This window comes from Struthio camelus, chromosome 6 (assembly GCF_040807025.1).
Source record: "Struthio camelus isolate bStrCam1 chromosome 6, bStrCam1.hap1, whole genome shotgun sequence".
NCBI lineage: Eukaryota > Metazoa > Chordata > Aves > Struthioniformes > Struthionidae > Struthio > Struthio camelus.
In genome coordinates this window covers 3,577,622-3,604,068 of record NC_090947.1, presented here as the reverse complement: position 1 = coordinate 3,604,068, position 26,447 = coordinate 3,577,622, and the positions used below count along the sequence as shown (strand labels likewise).

At 40.8% G+C, this 26,447-nt stretch overlaps 1 protein-coding gene across 10 annotated transcripts in view; it reads right to left on the bottom strand.

The window, feature by feature from the left end:
• The window catches only part of AGAP1 (ArfGAP with GTPase domain, ankyrin repeat and PH domain 1), a 403,925-nt gene that overhangs the window by 301,625 nt on the left and 75,853 nt on the right, over positions 1-26,447 (bottom strand). Inside the window, exon 1 of one of the 10 annotated variants that reach the window (XM_068947767.1) lies at positions 12,630-14,610. The exons of 5 other annotated variants lie outside the window; for them this stretch is intronic. In XM_068947767.1, coding sequence (XP_068803868.1) covers positions 12,630-13,914 — 1,285 coding nt within the window. In that variant the 5' untranslated portion in view covers positions 13,915-14,610. Of the gene's footprint in view, positions 1-12,629; positions 14,611-26,447 lie in introns of those variants that run through there. 4 more of the 10 variants (XM_068947770.1, XM_068947769.1, XM_068947771.1 and 1 more) reach the window with 4 other exon arrangements.

The following is a 26,447-nucleotide window of genomic DNA, read 5'->3' as shown; positions in this document are numbered from 1 at the left end:
GAGTTTGAAAAGGACAAAAAGGTCCCTCCAAATCAAGTCTTAGTATTTCACTGCTCTTTGCATCAACAACACTCAAATGCGTCAGACTAAAACTGCCCATAGACACCTTTGGTAAAATACATCACTAGAAAGTTTCTCTTCTTGAACAAAGCATCTAACATAAATAATAAAAATACTGATAGCTACTCTAGCTGAGAATGTTGTGCGGAATATTTGGAAAACGTCATGAATGGTACTAGAGTCCTGCTCATTTGCCCAGGAGGACCTGGATCAGTGCAAGTGCAAGAAGCCACTGTTCAAAAGACAACCAGTCCTGAAAGATACATCTGTACCTGAATGACACAAGCAGATCTATACTCTAATCCTTGAAGACAAGACATCACATTTCTGTTACTAAACTACAAGGATGGGTGGGCCATTTTGGGCTATTTAACCCTTCTCACATAAGCTTTAAAAAATAAATGAAAAATTTTCTTAATTCTCTCAAAGTTTGGGCTCTATTATAGTCCAAGCTCCTTAGAGTCCTTTTCAAAAACTGCTTTAGCTAGAAAACCACATCAGGGCTCTAGCTCTCCTTGGCAAGCCTGCCCTGCTGCTCCCGACCTTTGAACACAGGGCTCTCCTTCAAAGTGGGAAATAAAAGTGCATTCTTCAAAACTCCAGTCAACAGGAATAAAGCACATGCAGTGCCAGCTACACACCACACCCGCCTGCCTGGCTTTGGTGTTTGCTCCATCACCATAAAGTTGATCTGAACTTGCAAATAACCTAGGAGGGAGAGGAAATTCAGCACCAGGCAAGGTTTAATCACTAAAGTGCAACTTAGCAAACACAGTACAAGTATCTATCTTTTCTGCACAGATTCCTGAAGAGAGGGCCTTCAGATGAGTGCAATGCCCTATGATCAGCCTCTAGCACCTGAGGACTTCACATTAAAGCTCCTCCCTTCAGGTTAAAAATAGAGTCAATTCAGCTGGCTGGAGGTTAACTAAATTAGCAAGCAATTCACTCATACAGAGACCGAAACATCTTGAATAAGTAGCTGCTACTGCAGACCTTTCACCAACATGAAGCTGCCTGACTAAAGAGGTAGTGGCAACCATTGTAAGTTAAGAACCTCAAACACGTCCGACTCTGAACAGAAAATAAATCAACAACACGGTTTTGCTTTTGGAATTCCCACCCATTATGTTCACAAGACCAGAAGATAAGAAGGGGAAAGAGAGGTGAAGGGTTCCCACAACCAAGTTTTCAACATGTTTCAACATACTCCCAGTATTTTTATACTTACATCAGTCAGGTAAGAATCAAACCTACTTGCACATCTTTATATACAGTCAGCGGTCCAAACGCACCTCACTTATCTGATCTGAACCTACGCTGTTTTATAAGTCTTTCATTCTGAAATTTTTGGCTTGAAAACAACTTCAGACTAATTTTATCTTAAGTCACCCCAAATAGCTTTAGTTTGTTCCTATCAACAGGCTTGTTGTTAAAAATTTCTAATCTATGATCCCATAATCTCCCTCTTCTTGCCATAGTTTTCTTTCGTTGTTTTTGTACTCCAATGCAAGAAAACATGCCAGTTCTCCCCTTACACCTCTACACTGTATTAGGTAAACACTGAACACCACGTAATTGCTCTCATGCTTGGACTAGGGTTGAACCAAAGCAGAATGAGTGAGAAAGTGAAAAATAAATGAACTAGATATTAAGCATCCTAGAAGGACAGGAACATCTTCCACTCACACAACACCTTCGTCCATAGGTCAGGCAGAGCAAAGACGGGGGAAAAAAGGGCTCAAACACAGACATTCCATTAATATTGCCTCCTTAGTGGTCTTGAGGCAGATAACATTTCCATAAGAAGGCAACACCTTCCAAAAAAACAAACAAACAAAAAACCTCACACACCTTTACAAATTTCCTTACAAAGTGAAAGAATATACACAACTTTTATGTTAAACATAATATCTGAAATATAGGGCCTAAGCCCTTTTAATATTAAAGTGTACAGAACAGTGAAAATAAGATCTATTTCACAGTGTATAACTCACATTCATGCTATTTTGTCAAGACCCTGAAAGCTTTGCAGATTCTTAAACTGAAACTCAAAATAAATTCTGGATAACTTCACATCCTCTCCCAAACAGCATCCTCCCTATCAAACCCAAAACCTGAAGTTCCTTCTGTACTAGCTTCATTCTGGGCAAGATTACAAGCTCAAATATCGCCATCCGCACTAAGCCCAGACTTTTCAGCCAACTTAACAATATCCAAGTATTTCTTCAACACAAAATGTGCTTAAGATTTTTTTTAAACAACCAATTAAAAGTGAACAAGAAATAAAACTTAAATATAAATAAATAAATAATAAAACTTAAAAAAAACTTAAGTGGAACTGTGAACATTCAGTGGCATTTAGCTGAAACCTAATTCATTCCATGTCTCAAGAAGATCTAGAGGTTAGTCAGATTTAACTACCCCAGAGCCGTGCTTGGAACAAACAGGTAAGTTCCAAGGGTCAAGCACTAAAAAAAAAAAAAAAAAAAAAAAAGAAAAAAGCATAATCCTTTATGAAAAAACAGCTGATACACTGCATTGTTTTCCTTCATTAATATAGCCCAAATGAACAGCATGTAAACCTAACCACTTTTTATATGCCTAAGCTGCTTCTTTCTCAATGTTACTCAAGCATAGGCTGTTTGCACAGTATGTTAACAACAGCTTCTGGAATATAGGTGTGAAGAGCCAACACTGCCTCTGACAGCTGCCTGTCCCAGTTAAATCTGGGCAGAAACAACATTCTCAGTAACACCATTGTAAACATGGGTTGGAAGAGGCCATTAACTTCCATACACTTCTGAACACCGTACTGACGAAATGCCTTTTTTTCAGAATAAGAAGTTTATCGTCTTCGTTTGACAACCAGCAAACAATACTAACATATACAACTACACACGGAAATGAGAACTTCTCCAGCGCTGTGCCATTAGCATTAACTCTAATCAGCAGCCTGTGCAATATAATACACTGAAAACACACTTGACTGAGTTACTTCAGCAGGAAAAGGGGACTAATTTGGTATTAGATTCTCAAAAGGTGTTTCTCAAGCATTGGTGCAAGTGCATAACACCACAGCACCAGGCTGGATTCTCACTTGAAGAGGTGCCAAGAAACCATGAACTGACCCCATCAGCACTTACCCATAACACAACGGTACCAGGAGAACGTGCAGGAGCACTAGCCTACACACAGGACAGAAGCAGCGGGGCAAGGGACCGTGAAAGTATTTATGGCTGTGCTCTACCTGGAGATCAGAAGTAGGCAAACAGAAGCTCTCAAGTGCTTCTGACCCAATATTTCAAGCGACTAGTGAGCTCCTTTTAAATAAAACATAATCTGCCTTCATCTTCAGCAAATGAGTTTTCCACAGTAAAGAGAGCGAAAAAAAAGATTTATCAAGAACAAACACTTTTTTTGATTTCACAAGCCTTACGAATATAATGATGTAACCTCCATTTATAAAAAAGGGTAGACATTCAACAGCTAAGCTTCGCTTTTAAGGACATCTACAAGTCACTTGTAGTTACAAAACTGACAGGATTTTTTTTTTTTTTTTTGACAGAAAATGAGACAGTTAAGGACTAACAAAGCTGTATGAATAACTCAAGGAAGGTTTGGTTACAGAAGAAAACACACACGTTTTTACTCACTTGGCACCACTGACACCTGCTTACCACATGCCTTATGATGGACAACCAGCAGAAAACCACCAACCTATGAAGATGCGCAGATCTACCCATGCAAGGAAGTAGGAATGGGGGACCAAATTTCAACATATTTAAGAACAGCACCACAAGATAAATACTTTCCAAAGCAAGGTAGGCTTCCATTCCTCATTTACCAGTGTGTCTAAACAGATTCTGAAGAAGCTAACTAAAGCAGCAGTGCCAGATTCATACCTGTCCTGCAGAGTTGAAGTGAAGCAATTTAACATCTTTTAATTCTTGGAGAAATTGAGGAGGTAAACACCTTCAAAGTAGCCTGCAAGCATTTGCAGGGTAATTAAAATACTGAACTACAGCACCTGTTGCTGAATGAAACAGTGAGAAAAGGCATATGATATATACCTGATGGATTACTTTACAATACACAAAATTATACATACTTGAAAACAAATATAATTGCTTAATTTAGCTTAAAATCAACTCTACCCAAAGGTTACAGCAGAACACCTTTTCAACAGGGAAACTGTTCATATAGAGCTTTTCATTATCCAAAATCTAACAATCACAGAAGCCTAAAGCCAATTCCACACAGAGGAAGGATAAAATACTATTTGCTCACAGGGAAAGGGTTACAAGACAGACAAATGGATTTGTTTCTCACCTGGGCGTTGTCACTAGATAACCAGCCTGCACATCTTTGTTTCTTTTGGCTACTTAGTGAAAATGAACATCTTCAGCGTTGAGGAAAGATGAAAGAAGCTAGGAGTCAGCGTGCAAAATAAAGGATAGGTAGAAAAAAAGTCTCCCCCTACTTACACAACACTTGGGGCTCCACAAGTCAGGGACAATTGGCAACACAGTTACATACAGAAAGGACCAGGAAAAAAAAGAGGGGATTAGAAGTTAAAGAAGAAACAAACTACGACAGGAATTACAGCAAAATACTTTAACAGACACTTAGGGTGGCCAAAGAAGAGGGGGACAAGAGGAAACAAACTCAGCAACAGGGATACCAGAGGTAACCAGTAAAGATCTGTCCTACCATGGTGAAAAAGAGCAGCCTGAGCAAGGAAGTCAAAAATATTAGACTTTACACTGGAAAACAACAGGCAAAAATAGCTTTTCACTTAAGAGCATGGCTTTGTTCACCTCTTTTTAACTGCCAACTATCTGACAGCATAGGTGTTTTTCAACTCAAGTCACCCAGGCTAGAAAACATAAGATTTCTTTTTCCCATGTCCTGTGCACAATCCCCTGTAAGTTGCGAAGAGAATCACATATCCGATTTCAACAGCTTTAAGAATTAGAACTAGAACTACAGGCAAGTGAAACCTTGCGCCTTCCACAACCAAAACATAAGATTTTTTTCCCCTGCAGTATTTCAAGATTGAGATAGAAAAGCTGTTGCCTTGCCAACCTAAGTATTTCTGTATCTCCGAACAGAAGAGTTTGTGAATTAGGACACTGCATAAGGAACAGTCAGGTCAAGATCCCAGTTTCCCAGGCAGTCTATCCCTGATGGAAATGCAGTAACAGTTCTGGAAGAGTAGGGGACATTTCAGGCAGTATGCAATTCTGATGCTCAACCCAAAGGCAGCTTTGGTTTTCAGGAGCTGCAGGGAGAGCAACATCTTTGTAAGAACTCTCCATAATAGCAATGTTAGAGGTGCTGATGTGGCCACTGTTTATTTAGCTTTCAACTTTAAAAAAAAAAAAAAAAAAAAAAGAAAAAGAAAAAAAAGTGCCACTTCATAGTGGCAAATCTAAATTGCTAAAACTGGCACTTAAAACTTCCAACAAGGGAAGATCTGCTACAGGACTTTAGCTACAAAAAGGAAGTTCAGCTCATCGGCATTCAAGACTTAGTGTATTTTGGATGCTGTGAAGAACAAGAACCCTCCGCTAGCACTAGAAAATGAGCAACTTTACGAAAGCATTTGGATGCTTTCAGTTGCTTCATAAGCAGCTCCAAGGCTGAAATTCACTTGCAGTTCAGAAGCTGAAAGGAGACATTTATCAGTGCATCTAGAAAATAAAAGCTGTTTGAAGTAAGGAGAACTGACGTAGCTAAATTTTGATTTCAGAAGTTATTTAACACTGTTTAATGCCATCTTTCCATCGCCAAACTAATGGCAACAAAGTTACAGACAAAAGGGCCTCCTGTAATTTAGAAATAATGTCTCTGACATTTCTTAGAAATAACTTTGCATACCACCCAAATGAAACATTTGCAACCAGGAGATATAGAACGGAGAAAAGCTGAGGCCAATTACCACCTCTGACATTACGGCCAGATTTTATGAGAGGTCCTCAAGAAGACTTTTCTGTAATGTCTTAATCTAGTTACAGAAAGTGTCTCCATTATAACTTCAGACAAGTGACCTTTACATCTCTGTCTGTGCAACCTCAAAGAAACGAAGAAGTCAAAACATATGAAAACACGTAATCTCCATGAAGACATCAATTAGCTTAAAGAGAACACACACTCCACAAATCTTCCTTAAAAATCTTGACCAATATAATTTGAAAACTATTAATGCAGAAATTAACTCTCAAGGCAGATGCGTGGCCCATGAGTCCTTCACCATTCCAAAATGCTTACAGCTATCACAGAGGCTAAGCACCATCTCAGCCTCAGGTGCAAGCTAAGGTTCATTTACTTGCAAGTTTTACAGGTAAATCAGAGATTTTTGACAAGGGGTTTCCTTTTCATTTAAAACTCTTGCATGGATGAGTTCACACAGGTTACAGGCCTTGCTTCACAGGTCAAATACAGCTTGGTAAAGTGCAAAAAGCAGCTGGGTACACCATGGAAAGCCAGGTCTCTCAGACTAATCCATCAGCTAGCTCTTTTCCCCAAAGAAAACCTCAATAAATAAGACCTGCCATTCAAGGTTTATTAATATTTTCTGAGAGTAGTAGAAAAACTCTAGGAAGCTACCATGCATTGTGTGATTATCATCATTACGGTCTTTGTTGCTTATTTTGTTGTAAGAAAACATTTGGTACTATTTTGTCAATAAAGCAAAAGTATTTGTCAGACAGTGTGATTACGTACCAATCTGAAAGAGCAAAATCATCAAATGCTCTATTTTAAAATTCCATCAAGATAATAGCTTTATGTTGGATGCTTTTCATGAACAGAATAGATTACAGTTTCCCAAGTTCAATACACTGACGTTTCTTTTTCCTCACACATGAAAAAGCCCATTCTGTTTTTTTTTTTTTTTGGCAGAGAGCTCCCTTTACTGTGTGTTTACTGCAGTTGCCTAGGGGAAATCCTAACACTAATTATCAAAAGCAACACTATTACATTAATAGTCTGCATTAATGACTTTTTTAACCCCCTATGTGGCTCAAAATAAAGATGAATATGCACATACTTGAAATAAGTTTGCACACTCTGCTTTCCAAATACCTGTTTGTAAGATTATAACCATGCCAAAGAAAGCAATAGTCACTGCTATTTTAACTGTTGTATTTCACAAATTATTTGTTAACTGACATTTATACTTCAGTAATCACTGTTAAATAGAAGCTACTAACGGTCAGGAGACCAGTAGCATCAAAATAAGCTCTGATTTGCAGAAAAGAGCCAAACTGTTCATTCAGAAGACACCAGTCAAATTCTTCAGTGCTAAACATAGGAAACTACAGATCTGAATGTAACACACTGCTAATGAGCTTATGTTTTGTGCAGCAAGCAACATATTGCTTTGAAACTGTATTTTGTCAAATGTTTCAACTGAAAGTTCTCACTGCCTAACTGCTGAAGAGAAGAGTTCACCATCTGGTACAAGCGATTTTATTTTCTATTTACATCCGGTTAAGAACTGCTAACATTTAAACTAGCAAAGTTTTCAGTTCTTCTCTATATGCAGCACCTATGAGCAACTTAAACATTTCCTTTGGTCTTAGAAAGGAACTTGCACGCCGCTCCACATACTTACTTCGCTTCTGACAAACAAATGCTCCAACATTAAGTCTAGAACTGATTAACAATCCTAGTGGGTCTAGAGTAAACTTATCCTTGGCATCACACTGGAGTCTCCTCCAATTCAGGGCCAGTAATTGGGAGAAAAAGAACAAGATCATCACAGTTTTGAATATTTTTTCCTTCTGTAAATTGTATTCTCATCACGTACGTAAGATTCATTCAAACACAATGTGTGTACTTACACAGGTAACCAAGCAATTGGAGCAGATTTCAGGTAAAAAAAAAAAAATTGCTATTTTAACTCACAGGGATTTAATTGAGAGGGAACAGAGATGAATACGACTACAATACTTTTAGAAGTATTCAGTGACATATCACAATCAAAGTTCCGCACAGAAAGTTACCCATTACCGCTATTATGCATTAAACAGTCAAGTTAATATAGAGCAACATTAAGATTCTACACGTCTTTTGAATTTGAACAGATAAGCAGAGGCCATCACTGCTAGCATCTGGCATACATTTCAGTATTGTGCAAACATTAATCCACCTCACTCTAATTCAGCCAGTGACCTTAATACCAGTTCAGTTCTTAATCATCTGGCGGTGCAGCTGGCATTCATTTTGCTTGACAGAAGACCTATCCAATAAATAAAAAAAAAAAACCCTCTTATCCAACTCTTGACAATGCTTAAGATGATTACAATCCCTTTATCTGCTAGTTTTTATTTTCATAATAATGTCTGGACAACGTTCACAGTAAGTGAAACGGCTAGATAAATCCTAGAAGACAATCCATTAAAAAAAGGGATCATTCAAACAGTCTTGAAAATTAACCTGCTTGTATCAGCACATCACCAAAAGACATCAACTACAGCATGGGGAACTATGAGGAGCCAGTTCCAATACGTTTGCACCATATTCCCCAAATTTCAAGTGCCCAAAAACCTGCATACCCATAAGAGCACACAAAGTCTACCGGACTGGTGCTGAAAACGTCACCAGCACAGAAGAGTAGCAATCGTATCAGGTTAACAAGACACTGGTGACAAGGAGCTGCACTAAGAGGCAAAGTACAGGCAATTACCTCAAGTGAAGCTTTGCAGAAAGACTGGAGGCTTCCAATACAGACTGCTCTCCAGCTTCCTCCCATCTATTTTCTATGACTACAAATCGCAGATAGTTTGAGCTTAAAGCTAGCTCCTCTAAAGCCATGGGCAGTGGTGGGGATCAGAAGAGCAGTTTGCCATAACACAATCCTCAATACTCTGTGCTACTCTATCTTTCTGAGCCATAAGCCTGCTTAAACAAATCCTAAAGAGGTGTATTGAAATACAGTTATCCCTAAACATAAGCAGAAAATTAAAACCATTGGAAAAGAAATAGCTTTATAGCTTTAAGACCCCATTGCCCCATAATGATCCTCCTCCTTCAGAACAGCAATAGTTTTTTCTTAGATTATGGGAAAGAACAATGAAATAAGACTTCAAGGGGAAAATAGTTTAGATGAGGAACAAAACTTCCCTTGACAAGTTCTCTTAAAATAGTTTTAAGGCAAAAATAGCCTTTCTTGCTTCCTCAACTTGAGAAAGCTTGTGTAAGTTGGCAGGATGGAGGGGGAAACGTGGCAGAACTTTCCTTATTTCAAATAAATGAATTTGAGAGTTGAATATCATGACATACAGCTACAAAAATCAGTGGCAAGAGAACCTGACAATTATTTGATACCTAAATAGAAAAACACTCCATTTTTTGAAGATCACTACTTGCATAGAACTAGTTTACTGTATAATAATTATTTCAAAAGAGAGAGAAACACTGAAGTGCAAAAGAGCAAGTCCTACATCTCTATTATTACTACTTCACTGCAATTTTTAACACAAGGTTCCTAAAGAAAGGTTTAGATAAAGTACTCCAACGAACTCTTACTGTGCTACTGAAACAAAGTTAGCCAAAAGCTAGCAAGAAAAAGGCTTACTAACATTGCCTCCATGGTCTAAAAGTCATTATGTTAACACGTTGCAATGGCTGCAAAAATGGAGACTGAACAACACCCACAAGAAAGGCCTCCTCCTCACTCCCCCACTCTGCCTGGCAGACAGGTCACTGTTTCCTCCCCATCTGTGCTTTCAGCTTTTCTTTTAGAAGAAGTTAACTTTTAGGGAACATTTTGATCAACACTTACGTGACCTGAAACTGTAGTTCATCTTTGCTGGGAATCAGGTCTTTAAAAAATAAATAAATAAATAAAAGCCACTTTGTCATCTGACTTAACAATTCCCAAAACCCTAGTAAACATCCAATGCCCCAAGACAATTTACTGGTAGTACCAAAAAAAAAAAAACCCCACAAACCAAACAACAACAACAAAAACCCAAAACACCCTCAAAAAGAAAACAAATGAAAACTGAACAAAAGCTCATTCTTACCTACTTCATAGCAGGAGGCAAAGCTCAACAATAAAAAATAGGTACAGTTGAATATTCTTCATTCTTTTGCTTTAAAGAAAATCAGCTTGTTCTAATCTATTTTACCTGGCTATGACAACAATGAACAGATTTTCAACAAGCACCATACAATCAAGTTATTCAATATACACTGAGCAATTGTTTCAAGTTGATAATAGTAACAAATTTAAGTTTTTAAACCGTCACTTTCTATATAGACCTTAGGCAGTCCTTTTACAGAAAGTAGGAAGTCAAATAATTCATGTAGGGCACCAAACTCGCAGAATAACAATGCCACAAGGGAGGCAAGTTTTGAGTAATAGAATTTCTTTTTACAACCAGTTACACAGGAAAAAAAGAACATTAAGATCAAGATTCTACCTATGTCTCCATCATTCATCATTACTCTAAACTCCAGTCACAGGACTGTCAAGAGCATACTGATTTCACACTAGTAAAAGGAGTAATACAGTATTCACAGAAGTCTTGGCTGAATAGCATCTCCTTTTAATCTTAACATACTAGCATATTTGGCACACTAACTGTAATGTCTCATGCATGTTCTTTCCTCCTAAGAAAGAACAGGGGAAATTAAGAGTAAATTAACTTAAAATTTAGGCTTTCCAGAAGGACATCAACAAGTATCAGCCCAAACTGCGCACAGAGGTTTTGCATACAACTTCTCCTTGAATAATATGACTTTTCCTGATAGCAAAAGCCTTAGTCGCATTTTTTTTTTGGGGGGGAGGGGGGGGGAGGGGGGAGACAGTGGCATAGGATGCTGACAATAGGCCTGTTAACCTGTAACAAAAGCCTGCAACAGTTTCCAACATGTAACTGCATCTTCATGTCCAGGATACATGTTTTTCCATGCATAGGAAAACAGGACACAAGGCTTACCTTTAACAGATGGATTTGATACTGGTATAATAGAAAAAACCTTACTAGCACATCTCAAAGCTGCACATTATGGTTACTGATTAACTAAAGTCTTAAACCTATCCCAAGGTAAAAGGGCTGTTCTCCATGTCTGGGATTGTGCACTGTTAAATTAGAGTATAGAGAGGCATACTGGCAAAGGACAGGCGTAAACAGCTGTATGTAGCAACTCTCTGTTGTGGTTACCTCAAACTTTAACCAAGGTCAGACCACAGTTTCTGTCAAGTTTATTACAAACCCACATAAATGCCTCTACATCAATAAAATATTACACTCCTCAGTTACTAGCTCCAAATAGTTGGCTTTGCTCCTTGTGCCTCAAACACTGCACGTACTCCGGTTTTGGAGAACCTCTGGATCACTGGATCTACAGTAGCTTGGGAGTACTGAAAAGTATCTCCTGCTATAGCTTCCCTACAATAAACCATCCTGTCTGATTTCCGCAAAATCCTCTGTTGTACCTGCAGTTTAAGGAAAGTCTAGTCTTTCTAGTCGATAATTATTTTTAGAAAAATAGCAGCTTACAAATCATTTGATAAGCGCTTAGTGCTCAAAGGATAGTATGATTACTAGCGAAATGTTTGACCTCGGACACCTAATAACGATTAAAAAGGCATTGCAAGGAAGAAAGCAGTGTCTTACAGTGAAGCTCCGTAACCAGCATTTCTGGTTTAACATGTCTCAGTCAAGCATACCATGATCCTTGTAGATCCTTACAGAACCCTGCTAGCCAATTCGTGACTCCCATCCCACAGTGAGCTTACATTTTCAAGTTTTTCTTGTATCCTAAGGGTTTAGGAATCCCAGAATTCCCAATCTGATTTCCACCTAGCATTAGCAATGCTTGGCTAGTTCCAGATTTGATTGATACATAACCATGTAAAATAATTCACAGAGCATCATCCGAGTTTGTGGTGTTCTGTTGTTTTTTTTTTTTTTTTTTTTTTTTTTAAAGAATATGAACTCAAGCTTAAGCATTTTTGTAATCAAGATGATGGAAGAGGTTTACAGTTTTGAATGTGTTTCTAGCAATATTCACCTACTCCAATGCTAGCAAATATATTTCTGGCCATTGTAACCCCTCTTCGAGATTCAGAAAGTCTTTCCAAAAGGAGAAATCCCGAGCGCTGCAAAGCACTCAGCCACCCACTGACCTATATATATACACACACACACAGAGCAACACAGGAGTTCAGCTTCCACTACATAATTAAGCAAGCTACACTTGCCTCACTCAGCTCTACTAGCAGCCACAGTGAACCACCCTGAGTGTTTCTCCATTCAGGAGGCACACCACCTCATCTGCCTCCATCATAACCATCAGGCTGTGCACCTGAGAAGGAAACACTATCAAATATTTCAAGATATACAATATCCTCTACTGCATAAAACAAATACATCAGATCATGTAGGTGTACTCCCAGGGCAGCATCTCCATCTCCTCAATTAGAAAGGCCTTTTGGCACCACCATCCCTCAGCCCCGATTCAAACCCTTGCAGCAAACACACCTGCTTGCTTCCCCCTCTGTCAAGCCTCCCAGATCACAAAAAAAGAAAAAAAAGGGGGGGGGGTACCTTTGTGAGGGGACCCATTGATGCTCTCCGAGCTAGACTGCACATCCACAGTGGCTCTCCTGAGGCTGCTAAAATAAGCCCTGGACCGGGAGAAGCTACTCCGTGGGGACCGGCCGTGGGGGCTGCCAAAGGGGGTGGAGGTACCGTCCTTGCGGGCGAAGATGCCGCTGAAGAAGCGCAGCAGCCGGTGCTCATGGACGGTGGCGCCACTGCCAGCAGGGCCATCCCGCCCCAGGCGCTCAGAGAGCCGCTGCAGGTCACTGTTATCCAGGGTCCGGTTCTTGCTCTTGCTCCGCTCCCAGCGCTCCAGTTCAGAGAGCGGATCCGCCTTGCTCAGCACCTCACCCACATCCAGGGTGTTGCGTTTCTCGGGGACAGCGGTGGGCGGCTCGGGCGAGGCAGCGGGCAGCAAGTCCAGCGCTCCGGCCGCCTCGCTCGGCGTAGGGCCGGGCAGCACGGGAAGGCAGCCCGAGCTGCTGTGCCGCCGCACCCGGGTGAGCGCCCTGATCCGCGGCAGCTCCCCCCCTCTCCAGTGCCTGAAGCTGAAGCTCCGCCGCAGCTGGCCTGGCTGCCGCCAGGGACTATGTCCCTGCTCCCCCAGCTGCAGAGCCTCGCCTGAGCAGCCTGCAGGCAAGCAGCGGGCCCGGAGCCGAGCATCCTCCCCAGGGGAGGCAGCTGTAGTCACCGCCAGCTCCCCCGCAGCTCTGGCTTCAGCCCTGCCACAGGTGGCCACCACTGATGGAGGCTCCCCATCGCCCAGGCACGGGCCCTGACAAGGGGCAAGCGCAGCGGCAGGAGCGGCTTCCTCTGGCGAAGGGCTGCTCCTCGCCCCCTCCGCCGCAGCGCCTGGCTCCCGCGGCCACCTGAAGGTCAGCTGGGCAGGGAAAGGCTGCGCTGCTCTCCGTGCCACTTTGAGGCGACCCAGCTCCAGCTGCCCGGTGCTGAGGGTCCTGAAGTTGCGGAAGCCGCAGGGGCTGGGTACTCTGTCTTGCTCCTCACCCTCCTCGCCCTCCTCCTCCAGCAGCAGCAGCCCAGCTCTGGTGAGACTGGAGGAGCCCAGTGCTTGGCTCCCTCCCCGCTGCCCGTGCTGAGGCAGCTCCAGGCCAGGATGGCTGCCCTCTGGCCCTAGCAGCTCTTTCTTCACCATGGTCACAGAGATGCGGTAGACTGTTTTCCTCTGGGGGGTCCCCCGCTGCATCCTCTCCGGAGAGGCGGCAGCCGATGGCTCGCTGCTGTCCAGAAGGTACATGTCTCCCTCCCCTCTCCTCCCTTCAGGCGGCAACATTCAGCCCAGACATCATACCTTGCCTGCTGCCAGGGCTGGAGGTATGGGAGACGTGCGCTTCTGGAGCTGCAAATCAAAATGCAGAACCACAAACCACCGCAATACCAAAAAAAAAAAAAATCCTGTGTCACACCCCACTCGGGCCCCTCTTCCAGAGCAAAGTCACTCCGCTGCGCACCAAGATTGCGGAAAGGTTACACAGCTCCCAGTCTCCGGTTCAGCAGTGGCAGCTCCACTCCAGCTCTCCACACCGCTCCTGCATCTCTCCCCACAAACGTACAGCATCCATGTAAGTAATAACCAGTCCTCTTGGCCCCTTCCAAAAATACATCAAGGGATGATTTAAATCCATTCGGTAACTGCATGCATCTTCCTGCAGGTCCCAAAATGCATTGCTCAGGAGAAGCAAGGTCCAGTATTCAGGGGATTAGAGCAGCAGCAGCCTTCAATTTCATTGTTTACAGCAGGCTGCACGTTTGCATATTTTGTGTCCTTTTTTGCAGAGTAAATCTGATTAATATTTGTCCTCAGTATAAACGAGGACCAGACTACTCTAGCTCCGCAATCAGCTGCCCCGATTGGGCTGAAAGGGGGCTGTTTCAAAACGAAAATGCCCACCGTCCCCAACCGTAGAGGGTGCAGGAGTAATCCGAGCCTCAGACAAACACCCTCTCCGAGGGCAAGCAGAGCTCCACTGAGTCCCCCAACATCAGGAAACAGCAGATATTCCAGGAGTAGGAGAGCTCAGCCTCAAGCATCCGGAGCACACCTCAAGCGCTGGCCTGGATTACGCCCTTCTGCGGAACGGGGCGAGAACCAACGCTCCCCGCCGCACCGCTGCGATTACTGCGCAGGCACACACCAAGGATCTCAGACAGCGTTCAAGTCGCGCAGACGACAGGGGGGGAAAGGTTTGCTGTCACTAAGTGCATGGGGAAGGGGTGTATGTGTTGGGGGGAGGAGGGGTACCGTTTGCACCCTGGCTCCTCTTCCAAGTCTGCTTTCCAGAAATATACAACATAGCTAAGTTTCACGCTTCTCACCCAACAACCCAAGGATTTATCTAAGCCAAAGTAAGGGCAAGACAATGGGAAGTGCAACAGTTCTGATCAAGAGACTTCAACCTCACGTGAGGTTGAACAGCCAGCCGCACGCATCCTGAGGTCTAAGGTGCAGGACGAAGCAAGGCACTGCCTTTTTTTGGCACTGAAGAGTCAAATCACCCAGAAGTGATGTTTTTCCATCAGTAGCGACTGTGATTGCTCTGAATAAAATCGTTCACCGTAACACTTTGCATGAAACCATGTTGCTATGTGGTTAATCATGCAAAACTGTGACCTACCATATCCTTCACAATCACTGTTTGTTTCAACAAATCCCGGCTCCTCTAAAAAGCTGGAATGCAGAAGAGAGTTATGCACTCCTTTCACATTCAGGTTGCCAATTCTTCAAGAGCCCGGATCAGTGGCACTGAAGCCATTGACTACTGGCTGGTGCCCCCGTTAAAAAAAAAAAAAAGTGTCAATAGTCAGGCATAATGACAGACACCAGAAAGTAAACAATATTAGAAATAATAAGGTTTCCAATTCCTGTTTATGTTTTTAAAAGTCGAGCTTTAAAAACTAACTTCTGCTATGTACATCCCAAGTCTATAATCAACCAATGCTTGTAAAAGTTCAAAACCAGCAAACATTTTAAAAGAGTAAAAAGAAATCACTCCAACAGGAATGCAACTCCAAAGCTGTGAAGGCAAGTTAGTCCCAGTACAGCTTCAAAATCAGACAGGAGAGAGCAGAAAACAGAAAAGTTTCTCTCTGGGTGCACCCCAAACCAGTGCCCTGGGTCCAGACTAAAACACAGGTATGGCATGAGCTGGACTGGACATGCCTCCAGGACTATTTCTGTTTAGAGAATAAATTCTCATACTAGTTGCACCCAAGAGGCAAGGACACTGGGTTAGAGCCAGTATCTGCATTAGTTTCTGACTATGCCAGGATCCTACAACACATACTATGGATCCCTTACCAGTCAAAACACAACGAACTACTGCTTTAACTCACCATCTCAAGGTATGACACATGTTGCTGTTTCTAATTAACCTCGAAAAATTAGCATTTATTACTTATCACTGCTTTGAGGTCCATATCACTAAACAGATTTGTGCACATATCTTAAGCAGATACTTGACCAAAACCAACTGCAACTGTAGCCCTAGAGAAATAGTCACAACCCACTCGGAGCTCACGCTTGACCATTCCGAAAACAACATCTCCAGTTCTTAAGTGCTCAATCACCACTAAACATATAAATGTATAGAAGATCTCTCCCTTTCTCAAACATCCAAAAGACCATCTCTAATATGTGGTCCTAAATAAGCTGGGGGGGTGGGGTGGGGGGAGGGACAACGAAAAATGGTTCTAATTAGAAATACAAGAACTGTCTATTAAAAATAGGATACGTCACCCTAAGAAGTGTATGAGTATTGAAATCTGTCAATTAAATACTTAAAAATACTGTACTTCAGATATAATACAGTGTAGTAAACCGACACTAATAACATGCAAGAACTTGTTCACAATACCCTCCAAGGAAATCCATGCCACGTTTTCCCACATGCTGCTCTAGGAAAGTAGGCTTCTTATTAGGAGTGGAATAATCCATTTTTCATCTGCCTTAGATGACAGAACCCTTCAGAGGAGCCACTTTTAAGCACAGACAAATAGCCCGCACATTCCTGCGGCTCCCTCCAGAGCATTCGTCTTTTCGCCCTCCCTACCGCGGTTACATCCGTGGTTGGTTATGGACCCTGCTCTCAGTGCCTGCCCTCCTCCTGCCTGGGAATCGTGGTATGTTCTAATGCACCGAATGGGACATGTGAATGGCTCTTGTCTGCATAAACATTTACTTACACATCTCCTGAATCTGCCAGCAGGTTGGGAATTTTTTCATCTTAGCACCTCCCCTGTTTCTCCAAGAGGCTGTGCTATGGTTGGTGTACTATAATCACATCGATTGTGACAGTATTTGCATTAGTCATCAGTTCAAGATACTGTAATAACTCCTCTACACATAGTAGATCATATTCAAAGAGACTGCTCTGCCATTCAAGCTGACGACTCATCATAAATTATTCACCACCCAGCAACTGAAGACTTCTTTTAACACAACCAACTTTGCTGGCATTCAAGAGACTGTCATCTGCATGGCCTGTCATTTCTCTTCTCCATAAAATAGAGGCATTATCCAACCTTTAAGAAATCTGTCATTAGACTTCCCTACAACACTGAATATCTCATAGCAGCAGTGTATTTTACAGAATACTGGGTTTTACGTTTAATATTTTTGTAAGAGCTCTTAAATTACCATGGAGGCACAGAACCGGCATGTACTCTGCCATAATCCCAAAAGCCTATAAAATACCTTAACTCAAGGTTTTCTACTCATAGTCCACATGCAGTATCTGCCTCACAGTATTACTCCAGCTACAGGCCCCCGTCACAAAGGTCCCTCAGGAGCAAAATGAGGTCCAAGTTGTTCTAGCAGCAACAGTGCATTCCCTCCTGCCCTATTTGTCCCATCACATGATAAGGACAGATCCGGTCCCATAATAGGACAAGTCCCACAGGTCCTGAGACCAGAGCTGCCAGAAGTGGCTGCAGCCAACCCAAACAACAGATTTGGCTTACAGCCTACAGCTTGTGTCCTGAAGGGCCCACAGCAGCCAGCTCCTATTTACCTTTTATTCTGTGGGCAACTGCAAGTAAAGAGCATGAAGCACAAACAATAAACACGGGGCTTCTGGAAAGTATCAGGCCCACTGCACAGACACAGTAGGAACCGATGACAAAAAGTATATGTCCCTCTGTTATCCTACCTAACTCAAAAATTACATATTGCTGTACTACCTTCTGCCAAGAAGCCCCTCCCAAATCTTGTGCTTGGCCAAATCCTAGTCTCCCTCCAGGCATTCATATTGAAAAAGTAGTATTTTGTAAGCTCCCATTCAACTTAACTGCACGATGGTCATATTTGCCACTTTTCATCCTACTGCCAAGCTCAAGTATGTCTACATATACTTGTAAGATCCTCATCATTAACCAAAGCAAACCCCAATGCATCTTTAAAAGTCACACACTAGCTTTTTGAATATGGACATTATGATCTTTTGATCTTTCACATAGGAGGGCTGGCTAATTTTGCAATATCAGTAACAAACCACTGCAAAACCCAGGCTGATAACGTAAATGAAATGCATACAGTATGTTGCGCACAACAGAAATATTCTACTACGATTTAGAGTCTCATGATTTTCAGCAACAGAAACCAATAACTTGCTTTAATCCACACTCTGGAACACGAGGAATACTGGTGTCTCAAATATATTTTAAAAATGCTTCAAACACAAACTTCACACGGACTTCTGTCTTGAAAGGCCTGCCCTTCTTTAAAGCTGGAATGCAGCAATACCAGCTGCATCTGCAGTGAGACATTGTTCACCATCAAAAAAAACAAGCCACAAAAAGTAGATAGCAGGTGAAAACTAAGTCGAATGGAAAAAAGCGCACGAACGGTAGCACTCATTGCTAGTGCTAACTTTTCACCTGTTCTGAACCATATTCTTGAGTTTAGTTGCACAACATTGCTGACTGAGTCACTAGCACACAGCACTGACTGCTGAACATTAACAGCAGCAACAGACTACCAGACTGGGAGAAGGGTCATTACTGTTAAAGAGCTGTAAAGTAAGTTGACTCGAGAGCAACTAACGTTACTGATGCCGACTTTATAAAACGATAAAGAACAATTTAATCATTAAAAGTGACGTGAAATAGGCTTTAAGTTTACTCTTTTCCCAAGAAGTCTTAGCAAAAGTGTCTTGAAATTATTCTTTAATTCTTTACTCTTAATTCTATACAAGGTTTTCTCAGTACACCAGCAGATTCCCCACCATCACCATTCAAATATAAAAGCCCAGACAAGGAAGAATATATGCCATATATATATATACATACACATATGCATGTGAGTGTATAATATACATATTTATAAATATATGTATACACATGACACAGCATCTGATCACTACAATTTCAATCCTAAGGAGACTTAATAGGTTAGTCTGCTCTGTTGAAAGCTTTAAGGGTCCACAACTCTTGTAATGTAGGTTGTTCACATGCCTAAGTTTTGGTTTTTATTGAACAACTTCCAGTCATTCAAATCTTCACTGCTCTATCTCATTGTCTTTTTTAAATAAAAGTAGACCTAATTTTATGGGGTTTGCAAACTGCAAGTTAAAATCTAGACACACACCATCATTTCAAGTTGTTTCTTTTGACAAATTCTTTGTGGAAGAGAAAAACAGGTCACCTAAACAATCCTTACAATAATTCAGATTTGATTGCACCGTCCTCTTCCAGATAGAAACTGTTTTCCATCCGCTGTTTGTCATTATAGATCAGTGTACAATGAAGAAATATGAGAAGGCATCTGGACGAGAACAACATTGCACCGGAGGGTACCAGCGATGCACAGACCAAACTCGAGGCCTCTCTCAAGCCACAGGGTTTACATTAAACCACTGATCTGTGTTCTTTTGTCACTATGCACTTGTCCGTTAAAATAGGCCCAAACTCACTGTAGGCAATTTAAGGATGAAGAACAGCAACATCTCACAACAGTACAAAGAATAGGAGCTACCAGCAAGAAAGCATTTGCTATCAGTAATTATCTTATTGTTGGCACAGTGAAATTGCATTCCTGTCCTTAAAACACTGGATGCTGAGCGGGAAAAAGGAAAAGGGTAATGAGATATGCCGTAAAAATACAACTCAGTCATTAGTGTTGCTCTCACCAGAGGGGAAGGAGAGAGTTGCACGTCTGTATTTAAGGGGAAAAAGCGAGGCAGCAATAAACCATCCAGAGCTTACAAAAATTCCCTAAATAGGCCTCCATCCATTGCAGACATCTCCGAGGCAGGGCACAGGACAACCAGGTGAAGCTGAAGTTAGGTAACTGCTTCAAGTAAAACCAATACAAAACACACGGCAATATTACAGAAGTTCACATGCACATAAGCAGCACTCAACTTGGAAAGGTACAGCTGTTTAAGTAAAGGTATTGGCATCTAAACAGGAATTCTACAAACTGCAACAGCCGCTTCTCACGAAAGCTCGGAGTACTTTGAAACTTCAAAAGGTTGCCATCAGTAATTTAGCAAGGTGACATGTCCAGTTACAAGGTTATTATACCATACGGTGTAATACAGTTCACAATACTTTTGGTTTCTAAGTGTAGCTTTCAGTACTTCCTCTTACTTAAATCATACCTACTTATGCTTTCAATAGCCTAAAAGACTAATTTAATAGAATATACTGCTCCATAATATGAATACAATGGATGAAACTTTCAACTTGAATCCATTCATTAATGGTGAGTGAAATGGGAAAATGATTAAAGAGTTAAATCAGTTGTGATCTTTTTACCACCATACAGGCTAAAGCTAGTGTTTTAAAAAATCTGTTGTAATCACTCTGCTTCAAGCAAACTCCAAACTGCATATAATTCTGATGCCTGAATGTGGCACTTCAGTAATGAAGTTTACTGAACAGAAACAAAAATACTTATCAGAGGGGAAAAAGCACAAAAGTCTTCAGTTTTTTGCATGACTAACATTATCCTTTTGATTTCTGTCAAGCTGCTGGAGTCATTACAATTTATATATTTTGCCTATTCATCTGCTTCTCAGGGAAAAAAAGAAAAAAACACAGCTGGATCTCCACTGACTTAAATAGGAGAGCTCCAAGCTATCTTCTCACTGAACAAACAGGCACTGAAAGGACTATCTTCCCATTGTAAGTAAAGGGTGTTTTCAGAACATACCATTTCTTCTGACAGCAGAATTGTAGCCTTCTGCTGCTATAAAACAATCAAAGTAGCAGAGCAGACAAAAATAAAATGAAGCACAGAAACTATATTTAAGCCTATTAATACTCCAGGCCAAGATGCTGCAAGCATCAGTACCCCTGTGAGACACTAAAAGCCTGCCAAGGCCTTTGGTACGGAACGGCCCGTATTAAAGCTAGCCCCATTTTGTACGCTGCTAGCTCTGTCGGAGCATTCTGGTGCACAGGAGGTAAAAGTGCAGAAGAGACTTGTTAGCTAAAGCCAGTAAGAAGCTGTAGGTGAAACACAGACTACCTGTGCAAAAACAAATCAAATCACTATACCACTCCATACGCAAACTCTAAATGCTAAAACTGAGACCAGCTAGAAAGTCTCCCTGCCTCTGCAGCATACATGCTTAGTTATCCACAGTTCAATTTGCTCTTATGGGGAAGGAGCCAGAGTTGCCACTCCTTGCGGCCTTGCAGTCAATTCACCAGGTCATCCCCAAACTCGTCTTCCACTTTAATCCAAGTTCTTTTTAATCCAAGCTGCTGGCACATATCATCTCTCCATAAGGATAACTTTAGAAGTATGAATGCTATAGCTTTAATTTGCTTCTAAGTAGGCTGTCAACATAAACTACATGATCTTTGCGTGTTATTCCTTTCCTCTCCAAAGACAGAATACTATAACGCAATCAATGATATTTTTTCAGACATCTAAAAGCATCAGAAAGGCAACCTCTACTTTAAATAAACGTTCAGAAAAGGATCAGCTGGTATAACCTGGAAGGGCTGGATACACTCCGGTTGCCCTTTCAACTACTGGTAGCCAACGATTCCAAAGTTTCTGCGAGTAAATTAGATGACTCACCTTTCTATACACCCAGTGTGCCTCTACAGGGCTGTAACAATAATCAAGGGTCATACACAATGTCACTCCAGAATCTCATTTTGAACACAGGGTTATTAAGTCGAAAAGCCACACCTAGCTCAATAAGAAATGCTATATGCTTCAAAAAAGTCTTTTACCTCATTGAAGATATTATTCATTTTTCTAAAAATTAAGTGCTTTTCAACTTAGACTTTCATTCGTTTCCTTTAATCCCTCTCTCACGCACAGTTAAATATCCTGACAGGCAGCATCAACACTCAGTTGTAATCCCTCAAACTCAGGACTGCAACTTCTGCTTACCACATATAGTGTCAATATCGCATGAGGCGGGAAGATTTTCCGATAGCTGCCAGGTAACAAGTGTTGCTCATTTTTAGGCAGGTCACTTTTTCACCTCAAATCATTTACACACTCTAAAGTCCCATGACTGCACTGCAATGAAAAAAATTTCAAAACTCAAGAAATCCGGTTTTGGTTATATAAAAGTTCAGCCAAAAGTGAAGCACATGAATTTTTCATTAATGACACAATTAGTTGAATACTTAAAGCCATGTTACTATCTGTATGAAAGCTACACAGACTCCTAAAGAATCATGAATTCAGAGGCTTACGCTTTTATGAAAATGTACTACACTAAAAACATGAACTTAGAAACCTCCGTTTATAAGGACGGATATGCTGTGATGCCCATTATTGAGGCAGCCATCTATTAATTGAACTGGACGGCATAAGAATGCAGTGACTAGTGATGGGGTCAAAATCTTAAGTTTCATGTAGGTATGCAACATATCTCAGCAAAATTAAACGTTACTACATATAGCCCCTATTTGACTCCAGATTTATAAACTGTAAGCAAGAAAAATCTAGAAAGCAAAGAACACGAACACAATATGGGGGGGGCAGGTAGCCTGGTGTCATCTATAGGTAGCTACAGATAAATTCTCTTAGCTATAGTGCTGCTTCTGTTCAGAGGTTCTGTTCCGGAAACAGCTATTCCATATTCCCAAGCTGAATAGCTACAGGGAGAAAGAGAGGCTTGTGGTGCCTCTCTCACCATTTCAGAAAAGTGCTGGCTTTGACCCAAACTTTAGTCTATTCCAGAATAATTTTTTTTATACAAATATATTAGCTGCACCTGCATGCTTGTATTGGATCACACAAGCATGCCTTCTGATTCAGTACAAAAGCAGATGGATGGAAGTAGCTTAGACCTCTAGCCCTCCAGTTACTATATTTAATAAACTACCTATGTGCTACAGAAGACTCACATTACAAGTCTGCTTAATGTCATTTTGTAACCAAAGATAAATCATCAAGTCAGTACAAGCTTGTAACATTTGCCAAAATTGTTTAAAGTTTGTTTTAAAGAATGTGGTACAGTAGTAAAGGTGATAATGTAAAATGAACTTGTGTAATAGTGCTTTCCAGTCATGCTGAAAGCAAACAAGCCAAAAATGTTTTAGTAAATATCTACAACAGGGTAGATGCTAAAAACTACAGACTGACCCTGTGGGTCATTGAAGTACATAAAATAAAAGGGTAAGAACTAACTATGCAAATTAGCAAACCCCATCGAGTTGGGTTCATATGCAGCTTGCTGAAATATTTATTAATCCAGTACATGTACCCAAACACCTACCTCTATCTTTACAGCTCTGCCACTTCTGCAGCTCTAGCCTTCATATATTATTCTGAGCAAGTCTTCCTGTTGTCCACCACAGCTCCTCTTTTCTTTGGCTTCAGTGAATTACGCTATGTAGTACGAATATTCATGTGAATTGCAGAATTACTTACATTTCTGCATCTAGTGCATGTATCGCAGTGTATTCCAGGCACAGCTACTGAAAAGAACAAATTATCATCATGCATTCAGAAGAAGGAAAAGAGGGGGAGAAAGGAAAGAATTAGATGAGAAAATTCTTGCAAAAATCATGCAGTCTGTTACATGCTTTCTGTCACTTGCTCTACTTTTAAGGTACTCGGCCCCTCTATCCTGGTGTGCCTCAGCTGTAAGCACACAGTTCCCTGCGCTCCTTCATCACAGTTTTCTCAACAGTACAGCAAGGTCAGAGTTGAGAAACAAATCGAGTAATGAGCATCTGCTTAAGTGTGCAGTGTCCTGATCAGACTGCATATGGTACACCTCACCACAACAAGCAATCTGAGATGCATTTTTTCGTAACTGTTAAAGAGGTGGTGGGACTGATTCAGCAGGTCTAAAACCAACACACATCACAATATGGTGCATGGTTTTCAAACCCTCGTTAGATAGAAGGTGTGTAGATGCAAGAAAGCACTTCAGGAAGCTGATGTGTCTCAACTGTTTCTTTCCAGACTTGCAAGACTGAAACCAGACAAGTGGTAAAGGTCAGAGCGACACAGGCACTACTAGTGGAAAAAAAAAATCCTACAAGTGTCGATACACAAATTTACACCAGCTGGAAAATACTATTCAGTCCCAATACTCCAAGTAGTTTCAATATATTTCTACATATTCATTCTATCTGGACGTATGTAATAGACAAAGATACTGCTTATTTAAGACTAAAATCTGGAGAACCCTCTTTTCTAATGAAAGACACTTCCTACAGTAGCCTTTAAAATACACATTTCTCCATGTAATGTGCGCATACATTCTCCCTTACTGACATATAACGTTTCACATAGTCCTTTTTTTTTTTTTTTTTTTTACATCACATTGCCAGTAAGAAGCATTAAGATGGACAGTTTGGCTATTATCTGATGACCCACCAAATCATTTCAACATAAAAGATCAAATCTTTTATCACTTGAAAAGATCTGCCTGAAACAGAAGCATTATTAACCCAAAGATCATCAGGAAATGCAGCTCTTTCTATAAATACAGAAGAGAGTAGTTCAGAGGGAGTAAGATAATTCTTGAAGCTCACTCGTTTACTGTACATGACAAGACCATAGCAAGGGGTCGTTTTCTCCCTGCCCTCCACTTCCTCTAGTCTTGCCCCCCCACTTCAGTATTCAAATTGTTGCCATACCATTTCATTAACAGGATAAGAAAATTTAACGTAATTTTCTTACAAACACACAAAAAAAGAGAAAATAAAGAGACTGGAAATTTGACTTCCTTGCTTTTGCTGTTTTAGCTCCAAAGCTAAGCAACGCCAGCTGCTCAGGAAATACCATTCTAATGAACACATTATTGAACATGGAAGAATCGATCGAGATTTCTATCAAAAATTTCACATGCTGCAAACAGGCCAGAAATCAAATGGCTCTCATAAAACAATTCTCAACCATGTTTAACAACTTCACCTTTCAAATTTCAAGCACATGATTAAACTACTAAAAAAAAATTCACCACATGCACACAAGTAAAATCTGAAATTAGAGAAATTTTGATAGGGAGACATGAACTATTCAGCTAACACTTGACATAACGTTACTGCTTTCTGAATGTTGCACGCGCTCTGAAGAAATCATAGATGAAAGTTACTTCCTTTCAAATAGCACAGCAATTCATTTTGCTAGTAGTGTCATTTTATTTTTTTTTTCTTAGTGACACATTTGTTGATAACACTCAAAAAACGTTGTCTATTTTAATGGATCACTTCAGCCTATTTTGCTATAAGTGCTTTTCGTGTTTCTCTTATTCATCTTACAGTGCTGAAGAATTCTCAGTTATCAAAATTCCTGCAGATGCTAGGGACTATTCACTATAATTATGCTCAAGAAAGTTCTCAGCACAGCTATGCTTTTTTATCTGGACATTTTGTAACTCAATATAACGATGACATTCATTTGTCTTAAGAAGCGAAAGCTAAGAAGAGATCCTATAGGTATCTATGTCTATCTAATGGCAGGATATAAAGATGACAGACTAGGACTCCTCTTGGAGGTACACACTGAAAGGATAAGTTAGAGCAAGAAGTAAGCTGCAGAAAGGAAAATCCCAATTAGATCTTAGAAATAAAGATGTCACTATGACCATAGGCAAACCCAAGTTAGACTTGGGGAATTTTCTTTTACAGTATCTCGAGTTTTTTAATGCATTGTGTATCTGATACGTTATGTGGTTACTCAAATGCACCTAGCAAAGGCGACGCCTGCTAAGAAAACTGTATACCTCCACAGGAAAAAGCTAGTGCACCATGAGCAAAAATAAGATCAGCCAAGAGGATATAGTTGATTGAACACAAGAGTATTCTAAGCACCTACCATTTCTTTTCCCTTCAAGAGCATCAAGAAGATAGAAAGTTCCATTTAAAAGCAAAAGAATACCAGAGAGTCTTTTCCACGCTCTATTGCTCCATTGTCCCCCCCACCAAAAATTTGTTTGTGCAATGTCTTCCACAAACTACTATGCTAACTTCATACTAACAGAGTCATATCCAGCCCTTGAACTGCACTACGCATTAACTTCACATCCAGTCGCTCATGTTAAACTTAGAGGGTGAAATCAAAATTAACAGTTAGCGCTTTTTCTTTCACGGAGCAAGCATGTTTAAAAGCACGTATCCATTAACTAAACACAAAAACTTAATGCACTAACTGCTACTTTAGGAACTGCTTGTAAAAGAATGATTTCTAAAAAGCCCAAGGTGTTTGAATCTCTTTAAAGTATGCTGTAAAAGCTAAGCCTTTACTTCCACCACTGAAAAGCTTCAGAAGCAGTAAAGTATCAGACACGCCTAGACAAGGAAGTTAAATAAGCCTGTCAACATAGGCATTATTTAATTGTTCCACAGCTCGAGAAGCTGAGAAAATGTTGTCTTTTT